This window comes from Haematobia irritans, chromosome 3, assembly GCF_050003625.1.
Source record: "Haematobia irritans isolate KBUSLIRL chromosome 3, ASM5000362v1, whole genome shotgun sequence".
Classification (NCBI taxonomy): domain Eukaryota; kingdom Metazoa; phylum Arthropoda; class Insecta; order Diptera; family Muscidae; genus Haematobia; species Haematobia irritans.
This window is the reverse complement of record NC_134399.1, coordinates 210,257,758-210,274,875: the sequence shown is the minus strand read 5'-3', so window position 1 is coordinate 210,274,875 and position 17,118 is coordinate 210,257,758. Positions and strand designations below refer to the sequence as shown.

The following is a 17,118-nucleotide window of genomic DNA, read 5'->3' as shown; positions in this document are numbered from 1 at the left end:
GCTCGCCCGGAGCATCGGCACTCGACCAAAAATCGATAATCGGCCTTCGGCGTCAAGAGGCCGATTAACCGAAACCGAAGCTTTTCGAATAATTTATTTCATATTGAATTGTCCAAGTGAATTTGAATTTGTCTCAGTCAAAACACCCAGTACAAATAAAACGTAAAAAAATTATAAAAAATCCTTTGTTGTCATTATTATATCAAACTACTGGACTGAATTACCTTTTATTGTTGTATTTATGCATTTGTTGAAAAAAAAAACATTCTAATACTACGTTCGCACTAGACAAGAAGTCCTCGTAAACGAGGATTTTGGCCAAAATCCTCCTAGATATCAGTAGATTTGCAATAGGCAAATATCAGCTGGCTCGTAGAGGATTTCAACAAAATCTCTTTCAAAACCCCCTATACTGCCTTGTACAACTGTGGTTTTAGTACTAAAAATGCGCGTTTTGCAACCCTGCCCCTATTTTCCTTGTAGATGAATGTGTGTGTACGTGTACACATCAAAGACTATTAATAAAGAAGACATGAGATCAGCTTGCTCTTCCTCTTTTTCTTGAAAAAACAGAGATTAATATCATACATGTTCCATGAGACGTTGCAACTTTTTTTCGGTTTCTCTTTTCATTTTGCATTCGTAACAAAACTTAATTCGCTTATTTTAGCAATTTTTTTAACTCTTAAACGAACAAAAACACTTTGTGAAACATTTTATTAATAATTTAGTGCAACCGACACAGAAATTTGCGTGAAATGTTAGAGAAAATAGCTAAATAAAAATTGTCTGCATCAAACCAGTAAGTTCGGAGCGCTTTTCCAACAAGTATGATATTAATCTCTGTTTTCTAGTACTAACACTATCAAAGCCCATTTCATGTCTTCTTTATTAATAGTCTTTGGTACACATACGGGTTTGTGTTTATATTGATATATTTACAAACAGCTGTTAAATCCTCAAATCTACGAAATCTCGTTATTTTGCCAGTCCGAACACTTGAGATTTGTAAAGAGATTTTGGTTCTAAATAGCGAGATTTCGTGTGCGAACGTAGTATTATATTGAACTAAAACACAATAAATTTATTTAATCACAAATTTGAGGAAAATAATCGGCATCGGCCGATTATTGCTTTTTGCCGAACTTCGGCCAAAAAAACCCGCTTCTGTTGAGCTCTAATATAAACTAGGCATTTATGAAGAGATGGCGACATGCGACTTTTTGTGCGAAGTTTCTTAAACATACGAAATATACCAGGCTATCAGACAGCGTGTTTATCCTCGATCGAGACAGCATGTTAGGAAAAATATCACTTTATTCCATTTGCAATGTCGACAATTTTTCACTAAGAATCCCCACCACGTCGAAAACAGTCGTATACGATATCCAAAACTCGTCGCAAAAGTGCCGTCACTATTGAGAAGTTGTACCAGGCCAAGTTACTACAAGAAAGTATCGCATGAGTGCAATTATTAGGTGCCGTTATGAATACATTCAGAAATACGCCAATAAGAGCCCTTTCAAAATGTTAGACAAAGTGTATTTTAAGACAGTTTTAAAAGAATCATTGTGGGCAAGTAAAGTACGAATGTTTAGATGTTTATTAATTTGAATAAAAATTAAAATTCAAAAAATGTTGGCAGGGTTGTAATACTGCGGACGAAACAATGTACTTATCGAAAGAACATTTCAACGACAACATTATTTCGAGAAATATACCTGTGAATTGGCCTCCGCGTTCTGTGATTTGACGCCAATCGATTAGTTGTTTTTGGTATACCTGAGGTCATTGCCCTGCCAGCATTTCAAAGTTCCATTTCATCCTCATCGCTACCACAGACTCGTAAGTGACACTGCAACAATCGCCAACTGTGATGGGGGAATCGTATGAAATGTACATGAAAGTATTTTGCCATCACTATTGTTACAAGAACCATTTTATATTTCGTGAAACACAAAGCGCAATTAGCTTCTTATAATTTATTTAAATAAAAACGATAATGAAATGCTGAAAACATAGTTATTTCGTTTAAAATTGTAAAAGGTATATTGGTGAAAAAACACTGACTGATAGACGCTGCAACATGTAACTTGCCACTTGTAACTCAACACCATTCTATTATTAATGAAAAAATTATAGTAAATGTGTTGTGATAGTGGTATATTTATATTTATTATATACACGCATATGTTCTCACATTGTCATAACTTGATTTGTACTTTATTCATAGTTAGTAGTCCGTTGTAATTTATATAAACTGGCCGCTAAGTGGCTTCAAATTACATGATGAAAAAAATAAAATAAAATAAATAAATGTTATGTTTATAATTGTTTAATCTAATTAAAAAACATCTAAACAATCGTGTTGTACTTGACCACAATGATTCTTTTACAACTATCTTAAAATGCACTTTTTCTGATTGTTTGAAGGGGCTCTTATTGGCGTCGTTCTAAATTTATTAAAAAAGGCACCTAATAATTGCACTCATGTGATTGTTTGTAGTAATTTGGCGTGGTACAACTTCTCAATAGTGACGGCGCTTTTCCGACGGGTTTTGGATGTCGTATATGATTGTTTTTGACGTGGTGGGGATTCTCAGAAGCGCCGTCAAATTCAAAAAATGTTGGCAGGGTGGTTTACGAGGATAAACCAGCAACGAGTGACCCTTTGGAAACCAATATTCAATGTGTCATTGCTGAAATACGACTTCAAATGATTGGTAGGCGAAAATTGGTCCCCCAGAATGACCTTTGTGCGAGCCCTATGCCCGAAATTGTATTTAAAAGTTAAATGACAAGAAATTATCTACAAAAAAAAACATTTTTTCCCATTTCATAATTTGGCATGTATTATATTTAAATTTCAAATCAGCAAGTTTCTAGAAAAACACCCTTTCCATACTTCTTGTAAAACGTTCTGCCAGAAGAGCGCACAGAGAAAATTTTAAAAATTTAAAACTTTTCCAATAAGCTTACAGTACATACTATACTGTATAGTACTTACAGTACTGTATAGTACATCCCCTTGAAGTATCTGGCAACTTTATGTGATTGAATGAATGTGGCAACATTGTGACACAAACTGTCAAAATCAGTTGTTCATTGATTCCTAAAGTGTATTATTGCAAAATAATCATGAAATAAACACCAGTTTTCGTGAAAGACATCCAAAAACTACAAAGAAACGGCTGTATCACTAACATCCAAGCGGACGACAAAATGAACACGTTAAGGTTCTTGGCAAATACTGTCAAACGTGAAAGTAATTGCATTTACTTGGTCCAAAAGCAATTGAAACAAAATGAAATAACCAATCTAAAACGTGCAACAGCAGCGATATTCATACGTAACACCAATACCGGCAATATTAGTCGACCATCGAAACAGGGGGAGAGTAAACTTTTTCCACAGATCTCCATATTGCCACAAGGACAAGTGTTATGGCCTGCAACTACGTTGAATTGTCACCAATCATTGTTATATTCCAGCCGACGAGAATTCAGCACAAAACAATGTCCAGATCAAACTAATAAATCGGACACTAAACAGAAGAGCAGTGTAGCAACAACAGATGATATCTTCGGTGAAGCCTCAAATTTGGGATTATTTGCCAAATTTAAATTAATGTATAAGATGTATTGGTATGTCTTAATTCCTGTGCATGTTGTCACATCGGCCGGATGGTTAATTGGATTTTATTACTTATCGCAAAGGTGAGTACGAACAGCCTGAATATAATACTTGGGTAATGGGGCTTAGTTATATGTTTAATATTTACATATTAATCATGCTTCATTGACGAATGAAGGGTGAACAATTAGAAATAATTCGTTGTGTTTCATTGCTTTTTAAAGGATTTTGGCCTTGGAAAGTCTTGGACATTGACAATTTGGTTTTTTAGAGCGTGACTTTTACATTCCTAAGATGATCTAAAAATAAGGTTCTATTTCCAAATATTCCAAAAATATTGCGACTTATTTTACAAATCATATGAAATAAGCAAATTAATCGGCCTTAAACTTGGGATGGAATGTCTTTATACCCCACGCCACACTGTGGAACAGGGTATTATAAGTTAAGGTTCTATTTCCAAATATTCCTTCAATATATACAAATATTGCGACTTATTTTACAAATCATATGAAATAAGCAAATTAATCGGCCTTAAACTTGGGATGGAATGTCTTTATACCCTGCGCCACACTGTGGAACAGGGTATTATAAGTTAATGCATACCCAGAAGGAGACGAGATAGATATATGATGTCTCTGACAATATTGCCCAGGGCCGGCCCCTGAATCGACTCGTCATGTCCGTCTGTCTGTGATCACATTTTTGTGATCAAAGTCTCGGTCGCAATTTTAGTCTAATCGACTTAAAATTTGATACAAGTATGTGCTTTGGGTCAGAATAGAAACCTTCAGTTTTAGATATAGCTCACATATATAAATTTCGCCCGATATCTACTAATATGGCCCCAGAAGCCAGAATTTCATTCCAATTTGCTTTAAATTTTGCACAAAGAGTGCAATCGATAGTGTCGTAAAGTGTGCCGAATTTGGTTGAAATGGGTTCATATATTACCGTTCTTGATATAACATATATGCCAATTTCGATTGATATCGGTTTAGTTTTAGATATACCTCCCATATATATCTTTCGTCTGATTTACTTGAATATTTGCACAGGTAGTACAATTAATATTATTGCTATGCGTGCCGAATTCGGTTGAAATCGGTTCAAATTTAGATATAGCTCTATATATATCTTTCGCCTGATATCTAGTAATATGGGCCCAGAAGCCAGATTTTCCTGCTGATTTGCTTTCAATTTTGCACAAGAAGTGCAATCGATAGTATCGTAAAGTGTGCCGAAATTGGTTGAAGTCAGTTCAGATTTAGATGTAGCTCCCATATATACCCTTCGCACGATTTACAGTCATATAACCTCTGAGCCCAAAATTGTAATTCCACGATTTTCGTGTCCTACAATCCACTTTCACCGGAATTTTCGTGAAATCAATTCACTTGCAAAAGTCTTGGTGAAAGTTGAATTATGTCCAAGATGGGTGTATTTCCGGTTAAAAAAAGTACTCGCGCAAAAAATTTGAAATGTTTTCTATTTAATACACGAGTTTTATTAAAACTGCGTCATTTTTAATTAAAAAAAAATAAATTATAATAAGTGTATTGATTTCACTTATTTTGATTTCCGCCTTAGTGAATTTTTGGGTGATTTGTGCAACCCAGCTGGTTACAGAAAAGTTCAAAAAAGAGCGTGGAATTAAGAACACCAAATTTTCACGTTCGTGGATTTGACGTGAATAGTGGAAGTGGTATTGAAGTGGATATCGGAACATGGGTGTATAATTATATTTTGTAGAAGTCTAAAAAATTTTATCCATATCGAATCAGATTTAAATGTATGTATTTGGGAAAAAAACCTCTATATACACCCAACACATTTGACGGATTCGATATGGTATTGAAATGACTCCTTACTTGTTTTTATTTAGTTTTCGACATATTTAGCTCAAGTTTGAGATATAAATTTGGCGATATCATCCCATCTTGGCATCATTTTATAATAACCTTTTCTTATACCTTGCAGTGGAGTCGATGTACCAGCCGTACTTCAATATTTACATTTGAGTGAAACAATCATTGAAAAAGTTCAAGGATCAAGTTTGGGTCATTGGGCCATCGCATATTTATGTTATAAAGTTGCAACTCCTCTACGTTATGCTGTCACACTTGGTAAGGCTTGTTTCCATCTCAAATAAGAATAGTTTTTCATTCAATAATCCCATACTAATTTTATATTACAGGTGGTACAACGATATCCATTAAATATCTTGTACAACAAGGTCACATTAAACCAATGCCCACAAAGGCTCAATTTTTGAAAATGTATGAAGACAAAAAGGCACAACGAGCCGCCGATAAGGCTAGCAAAGACAAGGCAGCATCTTCAAATGAACCACAGCAACCGCATGAACAAAAATGATTATACACCTTACACCGCAAATTGAAGGCAAATAGATTGTTAAGATTTGTGGTGTCTAAAAAGGGAGATTAAGATTCTACTATTCATAATGTAAATGGTTAATAGATGATAACAAACGAGCGTATTATAATAACGAACGAAGGACATCATTTTGTTTCCCTATAAACCACCAATATATATATTTTTTTCAAAGAAAAAGCCCCCTCCACCCTCTCCTCATATATGTGTAACCCGATTTTCCTACCCCATGTTATCAATTAGGCTATGTACAAAAACCTTGAATATTTTATGTTTTGTTTTCTATCACACAATGAATGAGTTTTGTTTTTTGTTCTTTCAATTAGTTGGGAAAATATATATTTTTTATTTTTTATACACCCATCTATATTGAACTGTACCAAAAAAAATATAAAACGAAATAAGAACTTTAGCAATGCTTACAAAGTATGTTTTAGCCTTAACTTCAAAACTCCCATTAAACTCAAATTTTGCTCCTGTATGAGTGAAAATGGGAAGGTATGAAGCCAAATAGACCTATTGTGCTTATTGTCTTTAAAAGCCTATTAAGTTTTATATGTCATTTCACATAAAAAAGTTATTTTGTTATTAAAAAATATCTAAAAGAAAATATTTATAGCATGGTTAATGAATATCAAATTTTGTAAAATTCACAAAATTCCTAATATATGTATATGCGTTTAAAATAAAAATTCCAAATAATCATTAGAAATGATGTTAATTGGTAAAAAATAAAGCGGTCAGTTTATTGTATTTTTATTCAAAGTGGATTATATGTCTAATCTGTTGAACTTGTTTTTTTTAGATTTTGTAAAATCTTTTTCATATAAAAATTTGGATTTTTGGAGAATTTTAATAAAAATTTTGCACAAGTAAATATTTCATAATATAGAAAAAATTGGTGTTATAGCTAGGGTTAATCTCCTTCCGGTCTTGGATTTACATATTTAAGAAGATACGAGTATATACACAATTTAAGACTTTTTGAGAATTTTCATAAAATTTTTGAATTTTTGGAGGTGGCCAATATATAACCACCTTTTCGGAAATAAAAGGAAAATAGTTTTCAAACGCACATTTGGAAATTTTGGCAGTTTTCAAGGAAATTAATATTTTTTTGCAAGACAAATTTTTGAAGAAAATTTTACTAACAAAACTACCAAACAAAAAATCTTATTTTGCAAACCATTATTTCTATAGACAATTGTGTCAACATTTTATTTCTATAGAAAATTTTGTCACCATTTTATTTCTTTAGAAAATTTTGTTAAAATGTAATTTCTATAGGAAATTTTTTCAAAATTTCAGTTCTATACAAAATGTTGCCAAAATTTCAGTTCTATAGAAAATTTTGTCAAAATTTCATTTCTATAGGAATTTTTGTCAAAATTTTATTTCTATAGAAAATTTTCTCAAAATTTTATTTCTATAGAAAATTTTCTCAAAATTTTATTTCTATAGGAAATTTTGTCAAAATTTTATTTTTTAGAAATTTTTTTCAAAATTTTATTTCTATAGAATTTTTTTTCAAAATTTGTTAAAATTTTATTTGTATAAAAAATTTTGTCAACATTTTATTCCTATAGAAACTTTTCTCAAAATTTTATTTTTATAAAAAATTTTCTCAAAATTTTATTTTTATAAAAAATTTTCTCAAAATTTTATTTCTATAGAAAATTTTGTGAAATTTTTATTTCTATAGGAATTTTTGTCAAAATTTCATTTCTATAGAAAATTTTCTCATTTTATTCCTATAGAAACTTTTCTCAAAATTTTATTTTTATAAAAAAATTTCTCAAAATTTTATTTCTATAGAAAATTTTGTGAAATTTTTATTTCTATAGGCATTTTTGTCAAAATTTCATTTCTATAGAAAATTTTCTCAAAATTTCATTTCTATAGGACATTTGGTCAATAATTTTTTTCTATAGAAAATTTCGTCAAAATTTTATTTCCATAGAAAAATGTTGTGAAAATTTTATTACTATAGAAAATTTTGTCAAAATTCTATTTCTATAGAAAATTGTGTCAAAATTTCATTTCTATAGAAAATTTTGTCAAAATTTTATTTCTATAGAAAAATTTGTCAAAATTTTACTGATATAGAAAATTTTGTCAAAATTTTATTGATATAGAAAATTTTGTCAAAATTTTATTTCTCCAGAAAATTTTGTCAAAATGTTATTTCTATAGAAAATTTTGTCAAAATTTTATTTCTATAGAAAATTTTGTCAAAATTTTATTTCTATAGAAAATATTGTCTATAGAAAATTTCGCCAAAATTTTATTTCTATAGAAAATTTTGTCAAAATTTTATTTCTATAGAAAAATTTGTCAAAATTTTACTGATATAGAAAATTTTGTCAAAATTTTATTGATATAGAAAATTTTATTTCCTTTGAAAATTTTGTTAAAATTTTATTTCTATAGAAAATTTTGTCAAAATTTTATTTCTATAGAAAATTTTGTCAAAATTTTATTTCTATAGAAAATTTTGTCAAAATTTTAGTTCTATAGAAAATTTTGTCAAAATTTTATTTCTATAGAAAATTTTGTCAAAATGTTATTGCTACAGAAAATTTTGTCAAAATTTTATTGCTATAGAAAATTTTGTCAAAATTTTATTTCTCTAGAAAATTTTGTCAAAATTTTATTTCTCTAGAAAATTTTGTCAAAATTTTATTCCTATAGAAAATGTCAAAATTTCAGTTCTATAGGAAATTTTGTCAAAATTTTATTTCTATAGGAAATTTTCTCAAAATTTCATTTCTATAGGAAATTTTTTCAAAATTTTATTTCCTTTGAAAATTTTGTCAATATTTTATTTCTATAGAAAATTTTGTCAAAATTTTAGTTCTATAGAACATTTTGGCAAAATTTTAGTGCTATAGAAAATTTTGGCAAAATTTTATTGCTATAGAAAATTTTGTCATTTGTCCTTTGAAAATTTTGTCAAAATTTTATTTCTATAGAAAATTTTGTCAAAATTTTAGTTCTATAAAAATTTTGTCAAAATTTTAGTTCTATAGAACATTTTGGCAAAATTTTATTGCTATAGAAAATTTTGTCAAAATTTTATTTCTATAGAAAATTTTGTCAAAATTTTATTTCTATAGAAAATTTTGTCAAAATTTTATTTCTGTAGAAAATTGTCAAAATTTTATTTCTATAGGAAATTTTTTTAAATTTTTTTTCTATAAGAGATTTTGTCAAAATTTTATTTGTATACGAAATGTTTTCAAAATTTATGTCTATAAAAAATTTTGTCAAAATGTTATTTCTATAGGAAATTTTGTCAAAATTTTATTTCTATAGAAAATTGTCAAAGTTGTATTTCTATAGGAAATTTTTTAAAAATTTTATTTCCATAAGAAATTTTGTAAAAATTTCATTTGTATACGAAATTTTGTAAAAATTTCATTTGTATACGAAATTTTGTAAAAATTTCATTTGTATACGAAATTTTTCAAAATTTCATATCTATAGAAAATTTAGTCGAAACTTTTATTTCTATAAAAAATTTTGTCAAAATGTTATTTCTATAGGAAATTTTGTCAAAATATTATTTCTATAGAAAATTTTGTCAAAATTTTATTTCTTTTGGCAATTTTGGCAAACTTTTATTTCTATAAAAAATTTTGTCAAAATTTTATTTCTATTGGAAATTTTATTTCTATTTTTAGTTTTATTTATCTGTATAGGAAATTTAACAACATTTTATTTCTATTAGAAATTTTATGAAAATGTATTTTCAGAGGAAAATAATTTGAAAAATTTACTATTTCGATAAATTTAGTGATACGCGACAATGTCAGCTTTTAATCCTGCGAAAATAACAAATTTGCGTGAACGTTATTTATATGACGTATTGCACATTTTATTCTATTTAGTTATAAATTGTTGGGAAACAGTGTATTTTGATCAAATACAACTCTTCATATTATTTTTCACGTTGTCAAGGCAACAAAACAATCCTTAGGCATGAAGTTTGTTGTCAAACAAATCAAGAAATTAACCACACTATTTTATTCCCCATCAAACCTGCAAAACTTATAATTCAAAAAAGCAAATATGGATTCTCCCAAAGAGGACAATATACCCATAGAAATTGTTGGCATAACTTCTGGCAGTGTCTTTTTCGATGAAGTTATTGGTCACATTGAAGATATTATCCTTGGTGAAGAATTTCATAAAATGCAAGAAGAATTTCTAGAACGGCATTGGAGCTATTTTGAAAATACCGAAGAGAATAAATTAGAATATATGGATATATTCGAAGAGTATTGTAATAAATTTGAAAATTTCATAATGGAAGAATTACGTGAAAGAATGGAAAATTTTGATATGGAAAAGTTTGCAGATGAATTGAAGTAAGCATTTGATATGAAAAAAAGTTGGAATAGTGATGAGATGTTTAATATCATTTAATAATTTTAGATCCTATAATACCCGAGAAGATCCTTATGGTTTTGAGACATCGGAAATATTTGAACTTTTACAATCTTTTAGTGATTTTCAAATATTCAAAGAATTAATGCTTGATTATCGAAACAAAAAGGAGGGCAATTTGCCTCAGTTGGATTTTGACATTTTAATAACTCCTTTGAGATGATAAACTGTTCTGGCCGAAATTTATGTATAATCGCCATGATTTAAGATTATTTTTTATTCCTTTAAATGATTCCAAGAATTTCTTTGGCATTTTATGTTTACTCCAATAAATTTTTGTGTATACATTTTGTAAGAAAATTTCTTTCAAATGAAGAAGCAGCTAAAGCTGTATTATATTAAGAAGCTATTGCCACATGAAGAAATAACAGCAGCACTATTTGAGATGTACTTGCAGCAAAACTATCAACCAATTATTAGAATAAATTCGAAAAAAAAATTCTATAGAAAATTTTGTCAAAATTCTATAGAAAATTTTGTCAAAATTTTATTATAGAAAATTTTGTCAAAATTTTATTTCTATAGATAATTTTGTCAAAATTTTATTTCTATCGAAAAATTTGTCAAAATTTTATTTCTATAGAAAATTTTGTCAAAATGTTATTTCTAGAGAAAATGTTGTCAAAATTTTATTTCTATAGAATATTTTGTCAAAATTTTATTTCTATAGAATATTTTGTCAAAATTTTATTTCTATAGAATATTTTGTCAAAATTTTATTTCTATAGAATATTTTGTCAAAATTTTATTTCTATAGAATATCTTGTCAAAATTTTATTTCTATAGAATATTTTGTCAAAATTTTATTTTTATAGAAAATTTTGTCAAAATTTTATTTCTATGGAAAATTTTGTCAAAATTTTATTTCTATGGAAAATTTTGTCAAAATTTTATTTTTATAGAAAATTTTGTCAAAATTTTATTTCTATAGAAAAATTTGTCAAAATTTTAATTCTACAAAAAAATTTTTTAAAAATTTTATTTCTATAGAAAATTTTATAAGCTATATTATATTATTAAGTTATTGATTTATGCCTCATGTAAAGACATAATTGCCACATGAAGAAATAACAGCAGCACAATTTGAGATCTATGAAATTTCCAAAAACGACTTTTGCACCTTAAAGTATTCAACAATTTTAAATTCGAGGCCTAAGTTAAACAGTAAAATTTTATTTGTCTTTTGTTGCAAAAAATTGTTTTTATTTCTTTAAAAACTATACATAAAAATTCAACATTATTATATACAAAAATCACTATGTAAAAGTAAATATTTGTAAGCCACATCATTCAAGACATTTCATTACAGAATTGCTACAGACTTTTAATATCGGTCACACACACACACAAGTAAGAGCCAAGCAATATTTCTCCAGACTCTAAATCGATTTTATAAAGCTATTGATATTGATGCCATTTGTAAAGCAAAAATCATTGTGTAAAAGCGAATATTTGTAAGCCACATCCATATATTAAAAACATTTCATTGTGGAGTCGACATATACCTTTAATATCGGCTACACAGGAATAAAAGCTATCTAGTATTTCTCCAGATTGTAAATCCAATTTATATAGCCATTGATCTACACCGCTGGTATAGCCATAATTGCCACATGGAGAAATAACAGCAGCACATATTTGAGATGTATGAAGTTTCCAAAAATGACTTTGTTTAGGCTTAACTCCAGTGGTGTCCAGTGTAGTGTATGTTATCAATTGATCATCACCAGAACTAAATATCTTCAGAGAATTTTTAGCTAAATCATATTTTGTAGAAATGCCATTGATACCACCATCTTGTATGCGGATAGGACCTTGAATCAATTCAAGATTGGTATTGAAAATGTATATAGAACCTTTTGTATCGGCCGCTAAGATATGATCATATTCTGATATATATTTCACTTGTAATATACATCTATTGCAAAAATATTGTGATACCAATTCAATATTTGAATCGTATGAATACATTTGGAAATTTAACAAACGTATATAACCATCGGAACAACCTATGAATAATTGACAGGAACCATTATTGTCTACCACTTTGATATCTATAGACATTAAACGTGTTTCAGGATTAAATTTATATTTCTTATTGTTCGATTGCTTTGGACTAGACGATATATCCTCTGTGACAATGGGTTTAAGGGTATAATTTTGTAATTCCACTACATGGAAATTGTGACTATTGACCTTGGAGACACATAGTTGAGCTCGACCACCTCCAGAGAATATTAAAAATTCATTTGAATCTTTTAATTTCATGAGTTTTAAACTTCGAATATTCGATATATGATTGTGCAGTTCTTTACGAAGTATAAAATTATTATCCTGGGCAAATGAATGTATTTTAATTAAATTATCATCACCAGCGGAGACAATTATTGTCCCATTATTATCACCAATTAGAGCATCAACTGTATTACAGGGAGAAGTATGCCATCTTTTCGGCTGAGGTAGAGCCAATAATCCCTTATTAATGAGAGGCATTCGATGATATTTTACCCTTTTGTTTTTTATAAATATCAATAAAATTTCATTATCCTTCTGATTTATACGAAAATGCCAACATCTATGTCCACCACCACAATCCAGTTTGATTAGAACATCGCTATCTCTGGACCAGACCACAAAGTGACTATCATTAAAACCGAGAAATAAATCTTGATCGTTGCTTCCTCTATAGATATACTCCACACAGGATAAAGGAACAATTTCCTTTGAACAGAATTGCATTTTTGCTTTTTCAAAATCTATAGAGAAAATTTTTATGGAACCATCATGGCCACTAGATTGTATTAAGGCTTCTTTCTTATTACTATCACTTAAAACATGCAGCTGTGTAGCTCCCAAGTTTCCATGGATATGTTTTATGGTATCGCATAATTCATACTCTTCTAAATCATTGCTTAGTTTATAAAGCAAAAGATTTCCCAAACGATTGGTAGCCATTAAATATTCAGCATTATTCACAAGTAGAGCTGTTGTTATCCAAGGTTCTTTACATTGAGGCAATTTCACTTTTCTCTTCATATTTAGTGATTCTAAATGCAACAGACAATTACCTTTACTATCACAGACAATAAAATCTTCCAGAGAAAAGAATATACACTCATGTATAACCCCTTCAAGTAGTTCTTCATCAAGTAACTTTTCAAATAATCGCTTTTCCTTATTCCATTCAATAAGCAGCAAACGTTTATAGCCACATATAGCTATACGATTTTCATAAATTTCCATTACTGTACATTTGAAATTCATGCCTTCGAGTTTCACAAATTCCCATTTCGAAAAATTATCACTGATTTCTTGTCCTTCTTCCAAAGAGAATTTCATTAAACGATTTTCATTTGTTATTCCTACAATATCTGCGTCATTAAGAAATTTCACTTTCGCTATATATTCTTTGGGATTCATTTCATTTACCAGTGGCAATAATAACTCTGACTTTGATGTTTGTGTATCTCTTTCCAATTCATAGGATAAATCATAAGCAACCATATTACCCAGTGATCCAATTGTATATATGGTTTTAGATTTTTCATCATATGTAAAATTCCATATGGTGGCTCCATATTGTTGTCTTCTTTTGAATAGCAATTCTCCATTACTCCGCCATAAACAAAAATATGAATCCTCACCCACACTCAAGGCATAGACGTTTGAACCTATAAAGGACAAAACGAGGTATTAATTGTAGCATTCGAAGAGGTGACAACCGATTTTTGAAATAGCTTTTGATTATACTCCGGCAAACAAAGAGAGAGAGAGAGACTAAGAGGCATTTCACAATTTTCTATAGAAATAAAATTTTAACAAAATTTTCTATAGAAATAAAATTTTGACAAAATTTTCTATAGCAATAAAATGTTGACAAAATTTTCTATAGAAATAAAATTTTCACAAAATTTTCTATAGAAATAAAATTTTGACAAAATTTTCTATAGAAATAAAATTTTCACAAAATTTTCTATAGAAATAAAATTTTGACAACTTTTTTTATAGAAATAAAATTTTGACAAAATTTTCTATAGAAATAAAATGTTGACAAAATTATCTATAGAAATAAAATTTGGACAAAATTTTCTAAAAAAAACAAAATTTGGACAAAATTTTCTATAGAAATACAATTTTGACAAAATTTTCTATAGGCATAAAATTTTGATAAAATTTTCTATAGAAATAAAATTTTGACAAAATTTTCTATAGACATAAAATTTTCACAAAATTTTCTATAGAAATAAAATTTTCACAAAATTTTCTATAGAAATAAAATTTTGACAAAATTTCAGAGTGTCCAAGATTAAGAGGTTTCACGGTACCTTGTTTTAGTGTCATCTTGACTATTCATTCCATTGTCATAGTGAATTTCAGCCTAAACGAAGAATGCTAGCCTATCCTATATAAACATTTTCTATAGACATAAAATTTTGATAAAATTTTCTATAGAAATAAAATTTTGACAAAATTTTCTATAGACATAAAATTTTCACAAAATTTTCTATAGAAATAAAATTTTCACAAAATTTTCTATAGAAATAAAATTTTCACAAAATTTTCTATAGAAATAAAATTTTCACAAAATTTTCTATAGAAATAAAATTTTGACAAAATTTCAGAGTGTCCAAGTTTAAGAGGTTTCACGGTACCTTGTTTTAGTGTCATCTTGACTATTCATTCCATTGTCATAGTGAATTTCAGCCTAAACAAAGAATGCTAGCTTATCCTATATAACATTTTTCTACAGAAATAAAATTTTGACAAAATTTTCTATAGAAATGAAATTTTGAGAAAATTTTTATAGAAATAAAATTTTGACAAAGTCTTCTATAGAAATAAAATTTTGACAACATTTTCTATAGAAATAAAATTTTGACAAAATTTTCTATAGAAATAAAATTTTGAAAAAATGTTATAGAAATAAAATTTTGACAAAATTTTCTATAGAAATAAAATTTTGACAAAATTTTCTATAAAGATAAAATTTTGACAAAAGTTTCTATAAAAATAAAATTTTGACAAAATTTTCTATATAAATCAAATTTTGACAAAATTTTCTATAGAAATAAAATTTTGACAAGATTTTCTATAGAAATCAAATTTTGACACAATTTTCTATAAAATAAAATTTTCACAAAATTTTCTATAGAAACAAAATTTTTACAAAATTTCAGTGTCCGGTTTTCAGAGCGTCCAAGTTTAAGATGTTTTAAAGTCACCCCGACTGTGATCGTGAATTTCTGACTAAACAATGAATGCTAGCCAATCCTGAACAGCCTTCCGTCATTCTGTTTGTCAAGAGATACAAAAAAAAAAAAAGATTTCAAAATATCGGTTGTTTCCCCCTCTACAATTGCTACAATTTTAACCGAAGATTTAGTTATTTACCCAAAATATTGTTTCGAAATAAATTCACTGTAAATTACCATTTCTTATTATACGTCCTTTGAAAACTCTGGATATATGGCCATAACCACTAGCCACCGGTTTCAAAATACAATGATTCCACAAAGGCTCTTCATTCATTCTTACATTCCACCATTTAACAGCACGATCATCACTAGTGGTTATAAGTCGTCCCGAAATCTTATCATAATCAATGGAAAATATCACTCCATTATGGGCTGATATACGATGTAATAAAGGAGATATTTTAGGTTTAGCTGGTATCGTGGGGTCAGTATTATTTTGTGAAGGCTGCCATATTAATAATTCACCAAAAGCATTGCCAGCGAATACAACTAAATCGTTCCATGTGGAACCTTGTAGTAGGGCACAATAGAGAGTCGATTTATCCGTACAAGAATAGCGTTCCACTAGGATACATGTTTTCTCCCTCACATCGTAGTCAAAACGTAAAATTACACTGTGAGCAGTTAGTAAGATGACTTGTTGCATATCACTCAGAAAACAGCCGCAGCTAATCCAATCACTAAGTGTTGCTCTATACAGTTCAACAAACTCATGTTCCTTTCCTTTTGTTAGCAATACAAATTCTTTTTCTCCATAAACAAGTAATAATTGGCCATTATTATGTTTATGGATACCATGAATTTTATTTGTTAATTTTATGTCCAGCACCTTTTTGTCGGTGGCCAAATCATATTCAGCCTTCGTATATAAATGCAACTCATTCCCCTTTCCTAGATAAATAAGTATAAATTATATTGTGTGGTCACTAAAACATTTGATTTACCTGTAATTATTGAATTTTCATTTAGAATTTCAATGGCAATTCCATCAACAATTGTTTCCACTACGCGACCACCCATGTTTTTTTTATTATTGTTTATCGCACAGCTGCTGAACACATGGCATAGTTGTGTTCATTAGCAATGTGGCAGAGAGCCAACGGTTCGTTACCACTTCAGAAAAAATTGACAATAATTTTTAATGCGTCGTTCACACTACAATTTGATTTGTACAACTTTTTGAAATGACATGCCGTCAGAGAATCCGATCAGAGAATAAAGCCTCCGAGTCGCGCCGCCGATTTTAGTGCCGCTGACTAGTTTTTGCCAGTCGAAGCCTCCGTCGACTCATCTCGGCTCAAAATTAGCCGCCAATTAATTAAAAATATTGCTTTAATGCGCTTTACAGACTATCAGTTATTCCGGACGGAATGTCGGTGTTTGTAAA

General features: G+C 28.8%; 3 protein-coding genes across 3 annotated transcripts; 2 read left to right on the top strand and 1 right to left on the bottom strand.

The window, feature by feature from the left end:
- Positions 1 to 3,095: 3,095 nt before the first annotated feature.
- On the top strand, positions 3,096 to 6,763 carry LOC142231895 (uncharacterized protein C18orf19 homolog A). The gene is made up of 3 exons (XM_075302558.1): positions 3,096 to 3,716; positions 5,614 to 5,759; positions 5,831 to 6,763. The coding sequence occupies exons 1-3, from the start codon at positions 3,223 to 3,225 to the stop codon at positions 6,007 to 6,009; spliced, it is 819 nt and encodes a 272-aa protein (XP_075158673.1). The 5' UTR covers positions 3,096 to 3,222; the 3' UTR covers positions 6,010 to 6,763.
- Positions 6,764 to 9,996: 3,233 nt separating this feature from the next.
- Positions 9,997 to 10,776, top strand: LOC142231896 (ADP-ribosylation factor-like protein 2-binding protein). The gene is made up of 2 exons (XM_075302559.1): positions 9,997 to 10,397; positions 10,465 to 10,776. The coding sequence occupies exons 1-2, from the start codon at positions 10,099 to 10,101 to the stop codon at positions 10,637 to 10,639; spliced, it is 474 nt and encodes a 157-aa protein (XP_075158674.1). The 5' UTR covers positions 9,997 to 10,098; the 3' UTR covers positions 10,640 to 10,776.
- An 870-nt stretch (positions 10,777 to 11,646) lies between these two features.
- On the bottom strand, positions 11,647 to 16,788 carry LOC142231894 (tRNA (34-2'-O)-methyltransferase regulator WDR6). Its single transcript, XM_075302557.1, has 3 exons — positions 16,676 to 16,788; positions 15,906 to 16,622; positions 11,647 to 14,147 (listed from the first exon to the last, which is right to left on the bottom strand). Exons 1-3 carry the CDS (start codon positions 16,749 to 16,751, stop codon positions 11,908 to 11,910), a joined length of 3,033 nt encoding a protein of 1,010 aa, XP_075158672.1. The 5' UTR covers positions 16,752 to 16,788; the 3' UTR covers positions 11,647 to 11,907.
- Between the last annotated feature and the right edge of the window lie 330 nt (positions 16,789 to 17,118).